The 19,530-nt window shown below is 50.0% G+C and overlaps 1 protein-coding gene across 4 annotated transcripts in view; it reads right to left on the reverse strand.

The window, feature by feature from the left end:
• WDR4 (WDR4 tRNA N7-guanosine methyltransferase non-catalytic subunit) overlaps positions 1-9,399 on the reverse strand; it is a 44,861-nt gene extending 35,462 nt beyond the window's left edge. For all 4 annotated transcript variants that reach the window (XR_015724286.1, XR_006775655.2, XR_015724285.1 and 1 more), the window contains exons 1-5: positions 9,244-9,399; positions 7,464-7,529; positions 6,395-6,538; positions 2,156-2,312; positions 1,342-1,454 (exon numbers count right to left, since the gene is read on the reverse strand). Coding sequence is in view for 1 of the 4 variants with exons in the window: in XM_045774176.2 (XP_045630132.2) it covers positions 1,342-1,454; positions 2,156-2,312; positions 6,395-6,538; positions 7,464-7,529; positions 9,244-9,332 (569 nt within the window). In the remaining 3 variants the exon portion in view is untranslated. The remainder of the gene's footprint in view (positions 1-1,341; positions 1,455-2,155; positions 2,313-6,394; positions 6,539-7,463; positions 7,530-9,243) is intronic.
• Between the last annotated feature and the right edge of the window lie 10,131 nt (positions 9,400-19,530).

The following is a 19,530-nucleotide window of genomic DNA, read 5'->3' on the forward strand; positions in this document are numbered from 1 at the left end:
AGAATATTACCATCTCAACACACAACCTAAATTAAAAATCAATAACAAGCTGTTTTTATGATTTTTTTCACATGAAGTCTTCGAAATCAGGTCTTAGACACTCACGGCACATCTCACTTCAGACTTCAGGGCTCTGGGCTCCTGTCTGGATGGTGCAGGCTAAGAGAAAAGCAGAGCAAGGTGGGACGAGGGGAACGGGGGCCTTCCTGAGAAGGCAGGTGGCATCTACCAGGCACTGAAGAAGTGGAAGAGAGCACAGGGCCCTGTAGGAAGAGCATGCCCATTAAGCAAGGACAGCACATGCAAAGGCCCTGAGGCAGGAGTGTGCCAGTGGGGGTGGGGTGGGAGGCAGCAGACCCCAGTGAGAAACAGCGATGGAGGGAGGGCCACGGGGCTTACAGGACATAAGTCTGGATGCTGGATTACTAGAAAGCTGAATTAAAGCCCACATCTGCTGTCAGGAGCTACAAACTCGGCCACCAGCGACCCTCACAGAGGTCACTTTACATTCCATTCAAAACCAAGAACACAGGAGCAATCTCCAGAATTAAGTCTCTCCGATGTATCCCACTGCCTCCAATAATGTAGTGTTAAACATTTTAGCAAACAAAACAAAGGGCTTCTCCTCTCCTCACACCGTAATTAGCCTTGAACTCGAGAAGAGTAACGTTCCTTAGAAATGCCTCCCTTGCAAAACGTCAAAATTCAATTACTAGAAGAGAACTCATTTGGCAGAAAAGAAGTCATAAAGGAAGGACCGCCGCCTGGGCTCAGAGATGATGTAAGTCCCGGACCGTTCAAATTACCAAAGTATGTTCCCCTTGGCACACACCCCCTCACCGGCTGCTAACCACTGTAGGCATTGACAGGCGTCTACGCTGAGGAAGGAGTGTTCTGGAAACAAGCCCTCGCCCGGAGGCCAGCGTGGGGACCACTGGTGAGCGCTAACGGCAGGAGGTGGAGGGCTTAGAGTGAAGGCCTCTCACACACAGTGCTCTGCTGGCTCCCATGGGCAGTGCCACCACCACCGTGTGCAGTGACCACACCCTGAGGTGTCAGACCTCAGTGCCGACAAGAAAACCTCTCCCCGACACACATGGGAAGGGAAGAGAAGGAAGAGGTGGAGGTTCTGACGGCCCCTGGGCAGAAGCCCACACCAAATGGGGCCTTCCTGGGGAGCAAGCTGCCTTGGGCAGTGTCGCTCACGCAAGGCTGTCCCTCTTCCCCAAGGCCCTCGCCAAGCAGCAGGAGGCCCCAGCTTCACCACCAGCTGCCCAAGCTGAGCGGCCCAGCCGTGCTTCGAGCCTGAGCTTCCTCCTGTGGGGCAGGAAGGGGACTCACTCTGCGTGTCCGAGGCAGAAGGACTCGATGCTGTGCGGTGCTGCAGCCCAGCTGACCCGGATCTTCTCATCCCGGTCGGCAGTGAGGACATAGCGGTCGTCGGGACTCACGGCCTGCACACGGACAGACCTGCTGGTGAGGGAGACCAGAGCTGGCCCCCCAACCCCCACCCCCAGGACCTGTCCCTAGCTCTACACGGTGCCACAGCCGTGTCCAGATGCCCATTTCAACGTAACTCCTCCCTACCACCTGCCCCACGCCCCACGGCCTCCAGCACCTGCTCGCCTTCCTCTCCTTCCTCCTTCAAGTGTCCCTGTGGCCAACCAGTCACAAAGTCCTGGGGGTTTTTCCTTTAAGAACCCCTCCCTTATTGTCCCTGCCTCTCTGGTCGGGTCCCACCCCAGCTCCAACTCCCACTAGCTGCCCCCAGCCCTCACCAGGCCTCTCGGGGAAACAGCTCCTGGCTCAGGGGCTGGAAGGACACTGAGGTGAGGCCCGTAAAGCACGAGGACAACCTTAGGCCTTGAGATGGTGCCTGCCCTTCCCACACGCCTCCTCTACCATGTCACCCAACCCAGGCTGTCCCTTAAATCCGGAACCACCCAGCCAACTCCCATGGGCATTCACCATGCCAGGCTCACCATCCTGAATCCCATCCCACGAGCTCCCGCTCACAGATCTGCAGAGCTGTCCCTGCTACAGAACCCAAACGCCGACAGGTGGGCTCACAGACCCGGCCTCACCTCCCCATCAGACCCCTGCCCCTGCCCCCAGCTGACTGCAGCAAACTTAATCAGGCCCATCACCCACATACCACATCCAACAGCATCGACAGGTGCCCAAGCTCAAGCTTGCCGCATTCCTGTGGCTCCAACACCGAAAAGGAATAAACATCCCCAGACTTGTCGGCCACCAAAAGCTTCTCCTCCGAGGCCGTGAAGGTCAGGGCCGTGCACCTCCTCACCACGGTCCTGGAAGGCAAGAGACGCCCACCATCGGCTTGCACAGGTCAGCACGAGATGGGCCAACAGACCTGCAGGCTGGACCTTCTGCTGGCGTGTCAGCCCCACACGTGTCTCCCCTTCCAGTCACCAAAGGCAGTGCCAAAAAAATAAAGTGATTAAGAGAACAGAAACAAAGCCAATGCCTTAGACCAATTTTACTTTGGAATATCTTTGCCTTTGTGATAGCAGAATCTGGGTGGTGGACATCTAGGCGTCCAGTGTGAAATCTTCTCAAATTTGCTGTGTTTTAAGACTATCATAATAATAAAATGTTGGGAGAATTGCCCCTTGACCCCAGCACCTCTACTGTGCATTCTGGAGAAGAAAACGGTCAACTTCATAAATACCCAATGTGCTCTGATCAGACCCAGAAGCACACACACCACGTAGGGGTAGGGCCCTCCTACCCCTGCAGCTTCCCATCTGGGACCACCAAGTCCACACCTCAGCCCGGGGCCCTGCCATGCGGGCATCCCACCTGTGCTGCTCCTGCACAACGCCCCTGAGGATGGGGCTACACACCTGTCAGCCCACGCGGCACTCGGCTGTCCCTCCCCCACGGGACAACTCCGAAGGAAGGCAAGCAAGCCACCGCGAATGGCACGCACTGCTGGGGAGGTCTGCGTTCCGGCTCAAGCTGTGTGACGGCTAACACGCTCCCAAATTCAAACCTTTGGTCCAGATTCGCAAGACCCATCACATTTGCCGGTTGGTTCCACACTGTGCCAGCCTAAGAACAAAGTTACAGCTCCCGCCACACGCACCCCTCCTCCTCCGGGGTCTCACTACTGGTGGCAAGCAGGGTGCGTGCGGCTTCCTCCCACTCGCGCTCTCACCGTTCACCTCCTTCTACTGGCATCTCTGCAGCAGAACGTGCTTTCCACAAGGCAAGACCCTGTACTTTGCATCCTACGGCAGATGCCACGTGTGCCCTGCTTCGCACACGAACAACAGGTTTGTCCGCATTACCTACATTTGTGGCTCTCCTCAAAGGAGCGGCATCCCTGCCCTCCTGTCACCGGGGCAGGTGGAGAACCAACTTTCCAACACGAGCCAGTGTCTGTGCACACGGTGCCCGGCTCCCTGCAGCTGGGGCCCCACACGTCACTTGAAACAGAAACTAAGGCTCGAAGAAGCCACGTTTCCCACACAGGGACCACACAAAGACCTCCAAAGTTCTCGGAAGCCCAGGGACAGAAGGACAGAAAATGCAGGGCAGCGGGCCTGCAGCCATGTCCTGGGGCTCCGCCACCCACAGTGCTGAACCCCCTCCTGCACGCACCTGAGCCGGGGGAGCCCCAGAAGGATGAGGAGTGGTATCAATACGGAGAAAACAACAGAAGAGCATGGGGCTCCAGGCGAGACTAATCAACTCCCCAAGCACGCGGTCACCAAAATGCCACTGTGCATTCAGACGGGCACTCACGCAGCCATGCGGCCATCAGTCCAAAGCGGTGGCCTGGGCTGGTCCCGCAGGAGTCTCGGGCGTGGACTCACATGAGTACCGGCCACTGCCCGCCCCCACCGCCCCAGCTCAGTCCAGAATCTTGTCCCTTTGTCCTCTGCCAGTGGGGGGGCTTTCATCTTCTCAGGCCAAGTTAGTCCTGGCAAGGACTCCAGGACACTGCTTGGCTGTACAGAGCAGATGAGGGTGAGTGTCTGAGGGGTCAGGTCACAGACGTGGGCAGACAGGTCATGAGACCAGACAGTGGGTGGCTGGCCACTTTGCCCCATCAGAAGGTGTGGGCCTCACCCATCTTTGGGGTCTCTGCACTCCCCCCTCTCTCCACAGAGTCACAGGGTTCACAGCCCAGCATTCCCATCCTCATGCCCCCCTCTCCCCTCTGCCACCACCAAGCGGAGCACCGCTGGTCAGGCAGCTGAGCCCTGAGATCCCCCACATGGGGCTGGTGCCCACCCAAGCCCACCTCCGGCAAGCCACACCTATTCAACAAAACAGAGTATGCAGGGGCCCTGTGGCCCACCAGGCCCTGCAGGGCACCAAGGATACCAAGTTCCCCGACACCACACACCCCCAGCAGTCAGGCAGCTTCGGGCAGAACAATCGCATTTCCTGGGGCTTTGCCTTTCCACATATTCGCAGTATTTCAAAACAGGCATTTTCTGCAACAGTGTGATCTCCTACATAAGACTTCTCACTAATAAATGCACACATCACAATAGAAAATATCATGTGACCCCAAGTGACCCTCTTTAGTTCAGAAAACCTGGCCTCGGTTCTGGGCCTTTGTCCAGAAACTGAAACCTTGAAACCAATCACTGCTACCCACTATTTCCATCTGGGCTTTTCCTTAAAACCCTCCATGGTTAAGTATTAAAGCCACTGAAGAGCTCCTTGGTCAAACGTGGATAATACGGGCCCAGGACACCCTCAACACTGAACTGAACGTCAGACGCATGGAGGATGGGTGTTTTTCTGAGGAAGGGGTCCATCTGTCTGTGCCCCCCCCCCCGCCAAGGGTAACGGATGCTGGACCAGGCAGCAGCACATCTTACGCTGAGATCAGCATACAGCCACAGGACAAGACAACCTGAGAAGTGCAGCCCCTAGACCTGAGACATGATCCGGCCCGACCCCTTCATTCATTCAGTGGCTGACACAGGCAGGATGGGAGTTATCCAGGGTCCTCCAAGCAACATCTGCATGCGCAACGTACCTTCCACAGGCAACACGAGAGGCCCCGCACACCTATCACAGAGGTTTCCGATACAAAGCTATTCTGCTGACGTCAATGCAAACACCAAGACAAAAGATACAATTAAACAGGAAAAAAAAAATGCCAGGTGCCAACCACTATTCGCTAACATGGAACTGCCCACCCTGAGTGTTCCTAGATCTTTACACAAAGAAAACTGCCAACACACTACCTTCAAAAGACAAAAAAACACGGCCTCTTCCCCTCAAACACCGCCAGACCACACTGCAGAGGGAACCAGACATGTACACATCCTCCTCTGTGCCTGAATACCCACCCTGAGCCTCACACTCCAGAGACCTCGCCCTCCATTCCCTGATAGCCTGACAGCCACAGGGACCCAATGACAGGCAAGAAAAGTCTAGATTCCTCCTTCCAGACCCTGCACAATGCCCTCAGGGAATGGCCAGAGCCCCGCCAGGAGCCCTGGTTCCTCGCCCTCCAGTCAAGGTGCAAGCACCGCCACAAGACGCAGGGGCATGTGGGCCGGCTGTGTGGGCGACCCCTTGTCCCAAGTTCAGGATGAAGCGCTACCCCCAAGCGGGGTGCACATACCAACAAAGACTGCCACCTGCAATGTGCCTTTTTACTCTTCTTAGAAAATAAGATGCAAGAGGAATCCAACAAGCATAGCTCTCCCCGATACAGGTGTGAGCCAGCTACAAAGTGAAATCCTAACCTTGCTGTGAGATAGTTCAAACACAAGCTGCATGTATGAATCTGTTATTCTCAAGGGACACTTAAGCCGTGCAGCCTCAGGGAGGCAAGGATGAGAGGAAGGCTGACTCTGCTCCGTGTGGGTGTTTCCAACCCGGTCACAGACATCATAATTCCAGCCCTCACCCACCTGAGGGAATAAAGAACTTACTATCAGGACACTGTCAGGACCCAAGAGAAATTTACACCTGCCCAGGGCCTGTATCAGCATCACCCAGCACCTCCTCTCCTAAGCCTGCTAATTTTCCTCATTTCTGCCAGCACGAGGCTGGAGGAACACTGGAAAGCAGGATGGCATAGTGGCCAGGGGTACCAACTGTGGAGCCAGAGTGACCAGGGGCAGGGCCCAGCTCTGCCCTCCAAGCTGACTGACCGGGATCAGCTTCCAGGCTCCAGCCAGGGATGTGGGTATCAACAACGCCCCCGCCCCCCTTGCACAGGGTTGTTTTGAGGATCCGATCAGTTAACACACATAAGGCACTGACAACAGTGCCCGGCACGTGGCTGAGACTACATGTTAGCTGCTTGTTCGCTGTCACTGTCACCATAGCTGAGGGCATGCAAGTGTAAGCTGTGCGGTCAACATGGTAATTATTCAACGTTAGCATTTCATACCTGACACTCAGACATTGCCATGGTTTTGTACGGAAAAGAATCAGACGCTTACTGTCATCAGTTAAAGCAAAATAGCGGCCCGACTGGGCGAAGGTGGACGCCAGAATCGTGTCATTCCCCTTATCCACGGGCTGCCCGTCCTCCCTGAGAAAGAGAAGACAAGGACGATCAGGGCTTACCTGAGTAAACAAGGCTGCATTCCTCCAGGCTGGCCTTGTTCATTTATAACATGAGCAGAGACAGAAAATGGTACAAGGTTCACATAGCCAGAATATAAATGCATATTAAGTGGACAAGGGGAGGTTCAAAACAGCTATAATTTGGGGGCGCCTGGGTGGCACAGCGGTTAAGCATCTGCCTTCGGCTCAGGGCGTGATCCTGGCATTATGGGATCGAGCCCCACATCAGGCTCCTCCGCTATGAGCCTGCTTCTTCCTCTCCCACTCCCCCTGCTTGTGTTCCCTCTCTCGCTGGCTGTCTCTCTCTCTGTCAAATAAATAAATAAAATCTTTAAAAAAAAAAAAAAAACAGCTGTAATTTTTAAGGAGTAAATCTAATTAAACAGAAAAATCTCTCAGCACACACACCAGAATACAAAGGGCTGAGCCAGAAAGACCCTCTGAGATCCATGGTCCACTCCCACACAGACATGCACAAATTGAAGACTAGAGTCAAGGACTAAATCATATTAAAAAAAAAAAAAACTGAGCCATAAGGTCAATTTTTCTAGAAAAAGGCACCATACAAAATTATCACTCTCCGCTTTCCTTATCTTTCAATTAACTAAAGCTAACTTCAACGCATACGCTGCATTATTTTAAGATGCCCACGAGAGTTAGTTACTGACAGAAACTAAAAGTATTTAGAAAAACCCTACTATTCTTAACACCAAATTAAAGTTAGTTCCACGTTTCTTTCCCGAGGTGGTTCGTGCACAGGGCATTGTAAACAGAAACGAAGACTTCGGTGCATCAGCCAGTTCCTCAGTGAGACAATTCACTTCTTAGGCTACCCCGTCCCATTTAGTCCAGCCATGATTAGGCCTGAAGAGGCTGCCCCGTTATCTCACCCTTTATTCTCTTGTGACTTCTTTCCTGCAGTGCTGCAATCGTATGTGAAGAGGACGTCATCATCACTAAGGAAAAACAGAAAGATTTTAAAGGGAGCACTTTAATGAAAATGTGAGGTTTTTTTCCTGGAGCACAGATATTCTCGTACTCAATAAATTAAGGGTCTCATCCACGACAAGAAATTGTCTGGGTATAGTTATTGCATAGAAAGGCTGAGGAGCTTTCGTTACTTCATCTTTTCAGATTTGTCATACACCACTGACATGGTTCCATGCCAAATAATCTGTTAAGTAAAACAGACGAGGACAAAAACTCAACAGAAGTAATACATTATTCTTTCACGCCCTAGAAAATCAATGCAAGACGGTTATGTTAGAAGAAATTATGTTCTGATGTTTTTGGGTGAGATTCCTGCATCCAAATTTAAAACTGCCACCATTTAAAAATGTCTCAACTACCCAAAGAAGCCCCATGGCTGCCTGTACCTGCCAGCACAGGAGTCAGACCCTTAGCTCTCTGCAGTTTATGCCCATCTTCGCCCTTCCAGTGCTCGGCAGAGACCAGGCATTTGTACAAACTTATAGCCTTTGAAGTAACCGGGCTCAGACTCTTTTCCCACGGAACACTATGGTGCTGCAAAGAGTGGTTCTCTGAGTCAGAAACTTTGTCACCAGTCTCTTTTCTCAAGAGGCACAGAGGAGAAATCCTATGTTTTAAAAAAAAAAAAAGGCGGGGGGGGGGGTGTCTGGGTGGCTCAGGCCATGATCCCAGGGTCCTGGGATCCAGCCCCCTGTTGGGCTCATGCTCAGCACAGAGTCTGCTTCTCCCCGTTCCTCTGTCCTTACCCCCCCCCCGCCCCCCGCTGCTCATGCTCTGTCTCAAATACAAAAAAAATGAATCTTTAAAAAAAAATGATGGATTTATTACACTTGATATGTATCAAATGTAATATCAAGTATAATAAACCCCTGCCTCCCAGTGGCATGTCAGATACCATCAACCTCTAAAAATAATCTGGAATATACCACAAATTTGTGGGCAAACTTTTTGTGTAAACTAAATCTAGCACGGATTTGGATTTCCAAAACTCAGCTTTGAGCAAAGAGCAGAAAGTGTATTTACATTTGACAGACACATCGTCTGTTTCAAGTATGAACCCAAACTACCCCGGGAAAGGTGCAAGGGGCCGAAACTGACCACGGGACAAGACTATTCGATCAACACTTAATGTTAAAAATCCTGTGCGAGAAGGAGCATGAAACTGGGGCAAGCTAAAGCAGACCCGTGTGCAGGGGACTAGAGAGGATAAGACCTAGAGCCCCGAAGGGCAGGCAGAGCGGGCTCGACGTCTGCGGGCGAGGGGGGCAGGCGCCACGCCTGGAGAGGGAGGAGAGAGGGAGTGCGCCCGGGACTCAGGCCCGACCGGTTCCCCGAGGGCAGGGATGGCCTTCCTCCCAGCGCCCCAGGGCGGGGGCGGCCGCCGACCCCGAGACAGCGCGGTGGCCGAGTCCAGGCCCCCGTCGCCCCACGTGACGCGTCCCGAAGCGTCCGGCGCCGACCCGGCAGAGAACGCGAGGCCCGCTGCAGCCGGCGAGGGGCGCGCCGGAGGCGGGTCTTGAGAGGAGGCGCGGGCACGTGGCCCGGCCGAGGAGGCGGCGGGAGACACCGGAGGTCCTCCCTAGGGCGGGCGTCGCCTTCACGGCGCGAGGGAATCTGACTCTCCAGGCCCCGACGCGCGCCCGCAGCCTGGGCTCCCCGCTGCAGGAATAGCCCCCTCACCTGTTCGCAGTGGAGGTGACCAGGAACCGGCTGCCGCCCCGCACCACCAGCACCTGCCCGCACAGCGCCAAGCCAGCGGAACTCGCCATTTGCCCGCCCGCCGCACCGCCCCCCACGTGCGCCGCCGAGCCCCTCTTCCTGCCGGCGCCGCACAATGACGTCATGCGCAGGCGCCGCGAGGTGACGCCACTCGGCCCGCCCCCGCGGTGGCGGAAGCCGCGGGCACGCGCAGAAGGTGCTCTCAGCCTTCGCCTTTTCGGTGGTGTCTGCTCCGTGGGTGGCCGGGTTGGTGCGTAGGGTATTCCCTACGCCCACGTGGGAACGCATGCGGAGCGTTGTTCTTTTCTCCACATTGGGCAGGGCCGCTCTGGATCTTTCTCCGCTGCAGCTGGGCGACGTGGTCCTGCTGGTATCTGCTGGGCTCTTAGTAAGAGTTCCTGCGAGAGGTGGGTGGGAGTGAGCCCACAGCAGTCCGGGGCAGCTCAGAGCTCAGGAGCTGGAAGTGAGCCTCCGCAACTTCCCTTCGGAGGTCAGCCCCAGACGCCAGCCCCAGACGCCCCAAGTCTCTCTCATCCTCAGCGATAGCTCTTTGCCTGTGTTCTTCTGTTCTTGGACTGTGGTATCACCAATCACCATTCGAACAGGGTGACTTCTCAAGACGCGCCGCCCACACACCCCACCCTGTTCATCGAGTCACTTAAATTCCTCTGCTGCATGCCCCTTCTCTCCATCTCCGTCCACTGTCCAAACCGCAGCAGTCCCGCTGCTGCCCTTGACCCCCACAGATCCGCTTGCCACACCGAAGCCAGACAGATCCTTGCAGAACACAAATCTGATCATTGCATCCCCCTGCTTAAAACCTACAGGTGTCTGCTCGTTGCTTTCATGGCAAAGACCCAAGTCCTAATCATGGTCTAGCGAGCCTGTGGTCTGGCTCCCATCTACTCTGCAGCCTCTTTCCCCAGCAGTCCCTTTCATTCTCTGTGCTGTAGCCAGGACTGCCCTTCCATTCACTGGCACAATGCACTCACCCCAGGGCCTTAGCACATGTCATTCTTTCTGCCTGAAATGTTCTCCCCAGCACCCCATCTATTTACTGTAACTAGTTAATTCCGGTCACTCAATTTCATTTCAGTGGCATCATCAATCAGGGAAGCCTTCTCTGCCTTTTCGTTATTTGTATTCATGTTTATTTGATTAATGTCTCTCCAGACTACGAATGCCTAATTTTTCAGGTCATGGTCATCCCAACTTGCAGCACAATACCTGGCGAGAAGTCAGTGCTCAATCAATATTTGCTAAGTACATGAATGGATCGAGTAATTGTCTTAAAGGAACAGCTACTGTTACGGAAGAGTGAAGGAACGATGATAGGCAGGAGGCGTAGGAAACTAGGAGAATGCTGGCTCTGACCCCACCTCCTGTATGAATCGAGGATGAACTTATACCCAAAATCAAAGGCAGCTGCTGCCGGCAAAGCAGAATGTGTGGGAGAAAGCCAGAGTTCCTCAAAGGCAATGTGGCAAAAGGGATTTTCATGGAGGCAGAAGATGGAAGGACAAAGGACACAGAGGGTTGGGGAGAAGGGGAAGGGGAGGCAAAAGCATTGCAAGGGAGTATCCACAGAGAGGGTGCCACTGGGCAGTAACCTCAGTGGAAGCAGGAGATTTTCCAGTGTTTCTGAAAATGAATCTGCAAACATTTCTATTAGACTGATCTAGCTGGCACAGTGAAAGTCCATACACATGGTCTGGGACGTTGTTCAGGCACGCAAGTGAGTTTCCAGTTTCTAGGCTGGGCAGGATAGTCATTCTAAGACCGCAGAGATCCTAGACAGGGGCCAGTCATCACTAAGCTCATGAACAAATTCAACTTCCTTTACAGTCATTTACATCTTATAAAATGTTCCATGACACACATTCTAACTGATAAAATTAACTATAATATACCTGTTTGAACTGACCTTGAAGTTTGCCTTCATGTTATAAGTGACAACCCCGAGAAGTAAGAACAATTGTTTAAGAACTGTAGAGACTGAACAACAAAGATTTAAGGGAACTCATGCGTTATAACACGAGGTGCGGAGCGCGCGTAAATGAAGACTCAGAGAATCGTGCTTGATCATCAGATGTAAACACAGCCTCGTCACTTTGATCTTTTTGAGGGGATGAACCATGTGCCTCACGCTCTGACTTCTTACAGTACTTGTGCCAACAAGATGTATTTACCTAAACAGCTTTTTCTCAGCAAATTCCGGGATAACCCAAACCTTTTCTTTGTGATTTTAATCCATTCTGAATTGAAATGGCTTTAAGCTTATTTTTATTTTCACAATTTTCTCTCTTGGGTCTCCTCTGGGGCTACTTCAGTTTATTTTGTAGGTGCTATCAGATGTTAACGCAGGTCCACAAACATGTTACCTAAGGGCTCTTTACCATCATTGCTGTCACATGTACACGTGTAAACTATTTCAGCATTAATATGATGTGTTGATATTTCACTACCTAATGTTCTTAGCATATTACCCCAAACCCACAACTCAAATTTCAGGTCTGTATAATTTGGCTGGTTTTTTTTTAATTCGTTAATATAGCTACTAAAGTTATAACCAAGTTTTTACCTCTCTGAAATTTACGATGAGGGCGTACTCATCATTTACAGCTTGGATGAAAATGGAGAGCCATTGGCTTTTGTACCATTTCCCTTGGTAATTTTCTCAAAGGAGTCAGCTGTGTTAATAATAACTGTAGTCAGTAACTGTTTCAGTAACTGTATCCATCCTCCCTTGTCATAATAATACCTAATAAATCCATAACAAATACTATATAACAACAAATTGTGGAGCCTAAAACAGTAAACATTTACTTAGCTCACAATTCTGTGGGTTGGCCATTTGGGCTGGTCTTAGTTGGGTGGTTCTTCTAGTGTTGGCTGCTCTTTGCTCATGTGTCTGTGGCCTGCCACCCGGTTGGACAAGAACTAGCTGGTCTAGGATGGCCTGGGACAACTCGTCTCTACTCCTTGTCATCCCCCAGGAGGGTACAAGGGCTTACCTACATGGTAGGCACAGTCAAGAAAAAACCCACAGGCCTTGTGAGGTCCAGGTGTGGAACCAGTATACTCTTGCTTCTGACGCATCCTATTGGCCAAGGCCAGACACAAGGGCAACAAGGTCCGAAAGGGAGAAATAAACCCCTCTTGGTGATAGGAGTGCCAAAGTCGCATTACAAAGGGCCTGGGTGAAGGGAGGGGTGGAGAATTTAGGCCATTTTTGTGGTCAGATCTGCTACAGTCCATCCTTTGGCCCCAATTATTCACACCTTTCCACCAGAAAAACACTCACCTCCTCCCAAGATCCCCAGAAGTCTCACCCAATCCCAGGACCAGACTCATAGTACAGGGTCTCATGATATACTAGGTTGAACATGCCTCCTTAGGGGCAGCTCCTCTTGACCCATAGACGGATAAACTAAAAATATCAATTATCTGCCCCACACACAGCATACAATGGTCAAAGAGAAAAGGACCACCACAGTGAATACTTCGATTTGAAAAGGGAAAGGATGGGGACCCATCAGTGGCAGTCAGTTAGGCATCCGACTCTTGGTCTCAGCTCAGATTGTGGTCTCAGGGTGGTAGGATCGAGCCCCACATTGGACTCCACATTCAGCATGGGGTCTTCTTGGGATCCCCTCTCCCTCTCCCTCTGCCCCTCCCACCTGTGCACACACACTCTCTCTCTCTAAAAAAAATAAATAGATCTTTGGAAGAAAAGAAAAGGGGGAAGAATGGTTACACAGAGCAATCCCTGGTAGATAGCAATTCCTAAATCCACAGGGAGAATGTTCTCAGGACCCCAGGAGAAGGGAGTGTTCCCTGATGAGGCTGAGTTGTGCCTGCCGGGAGCATCCCCAGGCTGTACCCCAGCACGACTCTTCCCTCTGCCCTTCTGGAGATCCCTCCTTTTCCAGCACCTCTTGCTCACTTTGAAAAATGTGCCCTTTGAGCAACTCTTCAACTCTTACTGCCCTTTGCAAATTGGGGGTACAGAGGCCTTTTTTCACTTTAAACTGCTCAGTCCCCTGAAGGTGGTACTTTGTTCAATACAACGTCCTTAAACACTTTGTGGGGATGTCTGCATCGTGGCTGTATAAGATACCCCCTGCCGTGTCCCCCCACTCAACAACGGTTTAGCATCCATCCACGGACAGAGTGCCTTTGTGGGAACTGTGGGACCCAGCCCCACACACCAAGGAACTCAGGCAGAGCCTCGCCCACCCATGTGTCCAGTCATAGGCACACAGACTTTGGTCCCAGCCATGAAGCTTGCAGTGGCCCATAAAGTGTCTCTACCCCCTCTTGGCCACAGTCTGGGAGACCCTGGGAAACACCATCTTAGACAATCCCCCCCCCCAGGAAAGAGCTTTTGTGGGAGTCCAGATTTCCAGCAAATTCCAGCACATCGTTAGAACAAAAAAAATATAAGTTTGGATGCACTGGAGAGAGTAAGAGGAACAGTGTGACTTTACCCATGTCATCCCTCCCCCAAGGCCCTACCACTTAGTGTCGTGAGAGAGATTCTCAGGCCATGATTTCTCCCGCAGGGGAAAGTGAGAGCGTGGGAGCGAGCACCTGACTTGCCCAGCTGTGTGAGATGCTGCCAAAGATACATACTAGGGTCTCTCTAGCCCCTTCCAGAGTGTGGGCCATGAGTACTGGGGACAGGAAGAGCTAGAGAGCAGCACATAGAACTCTCAGGGGCAAGAAAAGGACCCCAACACTACCAACTGCCTTGTGAACTCCCATCAAAAAGCCTGCACGTGGGCCACTAGGAACACTTTGCCCACAGATCCCACAACTGGCCTGCTGGCACCCCCAGCACTCCAGGCACCTCACCCCAGACACTCTTGCACTGCAACCAGCTCCCTGTGTGCACTCGCAATGGCAGTGAGGGTGAGCTTCGGCAAACCAGTGAGTGAGCGTGCACAAATAATGGACCCAAATCCGCGGGTCAGGAAGAGACCACCAACTTGAGTTTTAGCACCACCTTGGGAAACAAAAGGGAGGCTGTCAGCACTCAACCTAGTTAATCTTGGGGTGGAGGGAAGTCATACAAGCTGAAGAATCAGCCACAAGAGGGAGCAAGAAATGTGGAGGAGGCACATCTGTGGAAGGTCTGAGATCGCCCCAGAACCCCTAGCGGGGCTGATGGAAGGTGTTTCTCTCCCAAAGGCAGTTAGCAACGTCCAGAGGAGTGGATGTCAACTTCAGATGCGAACACAGCAGCGCCAGCCAGCAAGGAGCATATAAAGTCGAAGAAGCATGCTGCCACCACAGGATAAAAACCTTCGCACAAACACCCCCAGAGACCTGGATATCTGTGATTTGTCCGGTAGTTCAAAAGAGCTGTTTTAAGGAGTGAGCTAGAAGAAAATAAGCAAACGACCACAACAAAAAAGACAATTCAACAAAATCAGGGAGGCAATATATGAACAAAATGAAAAGCTTAGCAAAGATGGAAATAAAAAAAAATTAAAAAAAGAACCAAACAAAAATTCTGGAGCTGAAGAACACAGTGAATGAAATGACAGGTGCAATGGAGAGCTCCCACAGCAGAATGGGTGCAGCAGAAGAAAACCTGTGAACTGAGGACAGGAACTTGGATGTCATCCAGTCAGAGGAGGACAAAGGAGAGAGGACCAGAGAGTCAAGAAAGCCCAGGTGATCTGTGGGATACCAATGAAAGAAACAGTCTGTGATTTATTGGCGGTCCAGAGGAGGAGAGTGGGAGAAAGCAGCAGAAAGTTTATTTAAAAGAAATAATGGCTGAGAACTTCCAAAATCAGGGGAGAGATTTGGACATCCTAGTTCCTGAAGCTCATGGGTCGGTCACCAAACAAACTCAACTTGAAGAGTTCCTTTCCAAGACACGTTATACTAAAACTGCCAAAAATCAAGGTCAACGAGGGAATCTTAAAAGCAGCAAGAGGAAAGAGGCTTGTAAGTCACAAGCTATCCCCATTCAGCCATCAGCAGGCTTCTTGGCAGGGGCCTTACAGGCCAGGACTGAGCAGCACGGTGCAGTCAGAGGGAGACCTGCTGACCTAGAATCCCCCACCTGGCAAAGCCGTCCTTCAGAAACGAAGGAGAGATAAAGACTTCCTCAGACAGACAAACGCTGAGGGAGGTCATCCCCACTGGACTTGCTCTGCAAGAAACACGGAAAGGAGTTCTCCCAGCTGACATGGAAGGACAGTCACCGGTGACGTGGACACATGGAAAACATACAACAGACGGTAAGGGTGCAGGTAGATTCTGGACCCTCTAATACCCTAATGTGTATTGACCACTCACCTCCGCATGAAGGTTAAAGGACAATAGAATCCAAAACAACTGCAGCTCCGATCATTTGTGTATGAAGAGAGAACACAAAGCCCTAAACTGTGACAGCAAAAACATCAAGGGAAGGGCGTGAAGACGTAGACTGTGTGAATGCGGTCAAGTTCAGTTGTAATCAGCGTAAAACTGTTATATCTATGAGGTGGCTTACGTGAGCCTCGTGGTAACCACAAAGCAAAAACCTACAGTAGATTCACAAAGGACAAAGAGCAGGGAATCAGAGCCTACGACTGTGGAAATCAGCACTCCACAAAGGAAGGCGACAAGAGAAGAGAATGTCCAGGACGATCCTGGATAGATAGATATAGATATACGGATGTTGATATTGACATATATTGATATATAGAGATAGATACTTGATATTCACATACAGGAATATATTCAATATATATTGAATATATACTTGATATATACCAAGTCATTACACTGTATACCTTAAACTTACACAACATTATATATATATCAATTATACTTCAATAGAGCTGGAGAAAAAAGAATTTCCTTAAAAAAATAAAGTCACTAGTATTTTTCCATCTGATGTGGTTTTGACATGTTGTACGTGGAGTTACATTTTCCCCCCAAAAGATAAGCTGAAATCCTAACCCCTGGTACTTGAAATGTGACCTTATTTGGAGATAGTCTTTACAGAGGATTTCAAGTTTAAATGATGTCATCAGAGCGGGCCCTAATCCAGTATGACTTGTGTCTTTATAAAAGGGGGAAATTGAGACACAGAGAAAGCCACGCACAGAAGACAGACACACAAAGAGAAGCTGTAGGAAGACAGGCAGAAAGCAGGGAATGCCAGGGATTGCTGGCCACCCCAGGAGCTCAGAAGAGGCAGGGAAGGAGTCTGGCCAGGGTCTCAGAACTGTGAGACCATACCTTCCCGTTGTCTTAAGCCAGCCAGGTTGAGGTCCTTTGTTATCGTAGCTCTAACAAACTAATTCAACACACATTTGTACTGGAGGACAGTGCTAGGCTAACAACTCAGTCTTCACTCCATGCCGGCACCCAGCTCTTCCCCCTACTTGGTGGTGACATGTGGCCATTAGAAGGTAGGCGAGGCTCCAGTAATGGCCCACTTGGTGCGGCGGGAGAAACAGGAAGGCATAGAGCTGGGTTATGTATGCAAGATTCATATACACAGGATCTTATAGGACAAATCTATTTATCATTTCAGTACATGGGAAGGTAGAATTTCTAGTAGTATTGGAATCTATATCTTTTCCATCAAAAAGTGGGCATCTAAAAACACCATATAACTTTGGGGCACCAAATAAAATAAACCACTTATGGCTTTTTTACTCATTAAAATGCATTATGAAATATTTCATACATATCAAAAATATACAAGGGCAGACCCTCCTGTGCCCACAGCACACTGTAAGAAGCAAACATTACTAAAAGAACACAAGTCCCAAGGCACCCTTCCACGTGGACCTCACTGGTCCCTCCGCCCCCTCCAGAGGCGGTCACTAATCTATTCTTCTGTATGGCTCATCCTTGTTAGAGAGTAGGAAACTTTATGTATTCTGGATACTGATTCATTATGACTTAAATAATTTCCCAGTTTGTGGCTTGTCTTTTTACTTTCTATAGTGCCTTTTGCTAAACACAATTTTCAATTTTAATGTAAATAGCTTGGAATGTCCTGCGCCATGGGAAGTATGGGTGTATGTTAACCCCAAATTCAAGAGAGGGTAGGCCTTGAGACATCTTTTTCCTCACCCAGTGCCCAGGCCGGGATAGACACATTTCCTGTGACTTTTCTTTGCAAGCAGGTGGCTTTGCCCACATCACCCTGTCACTGAGGGGCAGCTCTGTAAGGGCTTTCTCCTGTGCCTGCCAGCCCACTCCTAGTGCTCATGGCTCCAACATCCTCTTTATATCAGTTAAACAAAGACTTTAACTTACTGAGCTCAGCAAATGCTCCCAGGGCAATGGTGGCTTCTTGTGGTTTCTTGCTTGTGTGTTGGCCCCTGGGGACACATACTTCCTGTGGTCCAGGACATTCTAACAGATGAAAAAAATGATCACATTAGACCAAGATAGGCAGCACTGAGAAGAGCCTGATGGACACAAACACCGAGTCAACTCAGGAGGAATGCACAACTCAGGAGGGTTGAGTAACCCAGGACTTGGGAATTCCCACAGATAAGAGCCCAGAAATACGTGAGTTTCAAGTTTATCACAGCACAGCAATGATGGACAAGAGCTAGCAGAGACAACAGAGCACAGACCTGGATATGGGAGCAGAACCAATCATTCGAAATTATGCTTGTGATATTTTACCCAGCATTGTGAAATATTCTGTAGCCCAGAGGTTTTTCGTAATATCCAGTGGCCAGATCCTCCCAGAGACAGAAGTCACTACATGTGTTTTAAAACATAGGTTAGAGGCACCTGGGTGGCTCAACCAGTTGAGCACCCGACTCTCAATTTCTGCTCAGGTCATGGTCTCAGGATCGTGGAATAGAGCCCCAAGTCAGGCTCCATGCTCAGCAGGGAGTCTACTTCCTCCTCCTCCCTCTCCCTCTCCCCCTCCCCCTGCATGCTCTCTCTCTCGCAAATAAATAAATCTTAAAAAAAAAAAACAAACATAATTTAGGGGTGCCTAGGTGGCTCAGTCAGTTAAGTGTCTGACTCTGGATTTCAACTCAGGTCTTGATTTCAGGGTCATAAGTTCAAGCCTGGCGTTCGGCTCCATGCTGGGCATGGAGCCTACTTAAAAAATAAATACATTAAATATATATAATATAATAATAATAATATAATAATAAAACATAGCTTAGGGAATGCCTGGATGGCTCAGTCAGTGAAGCGTCTGCCTTCGCCTTAGGTCATGATCCCAGAGTCCTGGGATCAACTCCTGCATTGGGCTCCCTGCTCAGTGGGGAGCCTGCTTCTCCCTCTGCCTGCTGCTCCACTGCCTATACTCTCTCTCTCTCTGACATATAAATAAATAAAATCTTAAAAAAACAAAAAACACAGCTTAGCCATATCCAATTTCACTTTAACTTTCCTTATTTTGTCTTGACAAAAAAAAACTTTTAAATTTACTTTTCCTGTTTGCTGAGCTGTTTTTTCTTAAAGATTTTGTTTGTTTGTTTGTTTGTTTAAGAGAGAGAGAGCATGAGCAAGGGGAGAAGCAGAGGAGGTGGGAGAGAGAATCCAAAGCAGACTGCTTGTTGAGCATGGAGCCTGACTCAGGCCTCGACCCTCAATGGCAAGATCATGACCCAAGCAGAAACCAGGAGTTGGACGCTTAACCCACTGAGCCACCCAGGCACCCCCTGAGCTAACTACCTGTTTTTATTCTCTCTTATTAAAAAGAAAATTATCTTACTAAGAGTAAGGCATACTATATATGGTCATCCTAAACAGTATTTTAGGGGCACCTGGGTGGCTCAGTCAGTTAAGCACCCAACTCTTGGTTTCGGCTCAGGTCATGATCTCAGTGATTGAGCCCTGAGTTGGGCTCTGTACTCAGCATGGAGTCTGCTTGAGAATCTCTCTCTCTCTCCCTCTGCCCTTCCCACTCATGCTCTCTAAATAAATAAATAAATAAATAAATAAATCTTTTAAACAACAATATTTTAAAACCACAGTGTTATTGAAACCTTTGTAAAGAAACAAAAACAAAAAACCCCACTTCGTTTAAAACACGTAATTAAGTTGTATTAATTTACATAGAAAACTGGCATAATACATTTCCTTCAGGCTTGAAAGGAATGTATGTCTTAGACAAGAATGCAGAGCTAGGGCACGTGTGAGGATGGCAGAAACCTGAGTATTTTTATTTTCCTTTTTGGCCTAAACACCTTTGAGTTCAGGGTTTTGTCCAAGTGATACTCCATTTTCTACTTATCTTAAAAAGAAGTTTAA

Source organism: Ursus americanus, chromosome 4, assembly GCF_024610735.1.
Source record: "Ursus americanus isolate L20-20 chromosome 4, mUrsAme1.1.p, whole genome shotgun sequence".
NCBI lineage: Eukaryota > Metazoa > Chordata > Mammalia > Carnivora > Ursidae > Ursus > Ursus americanus.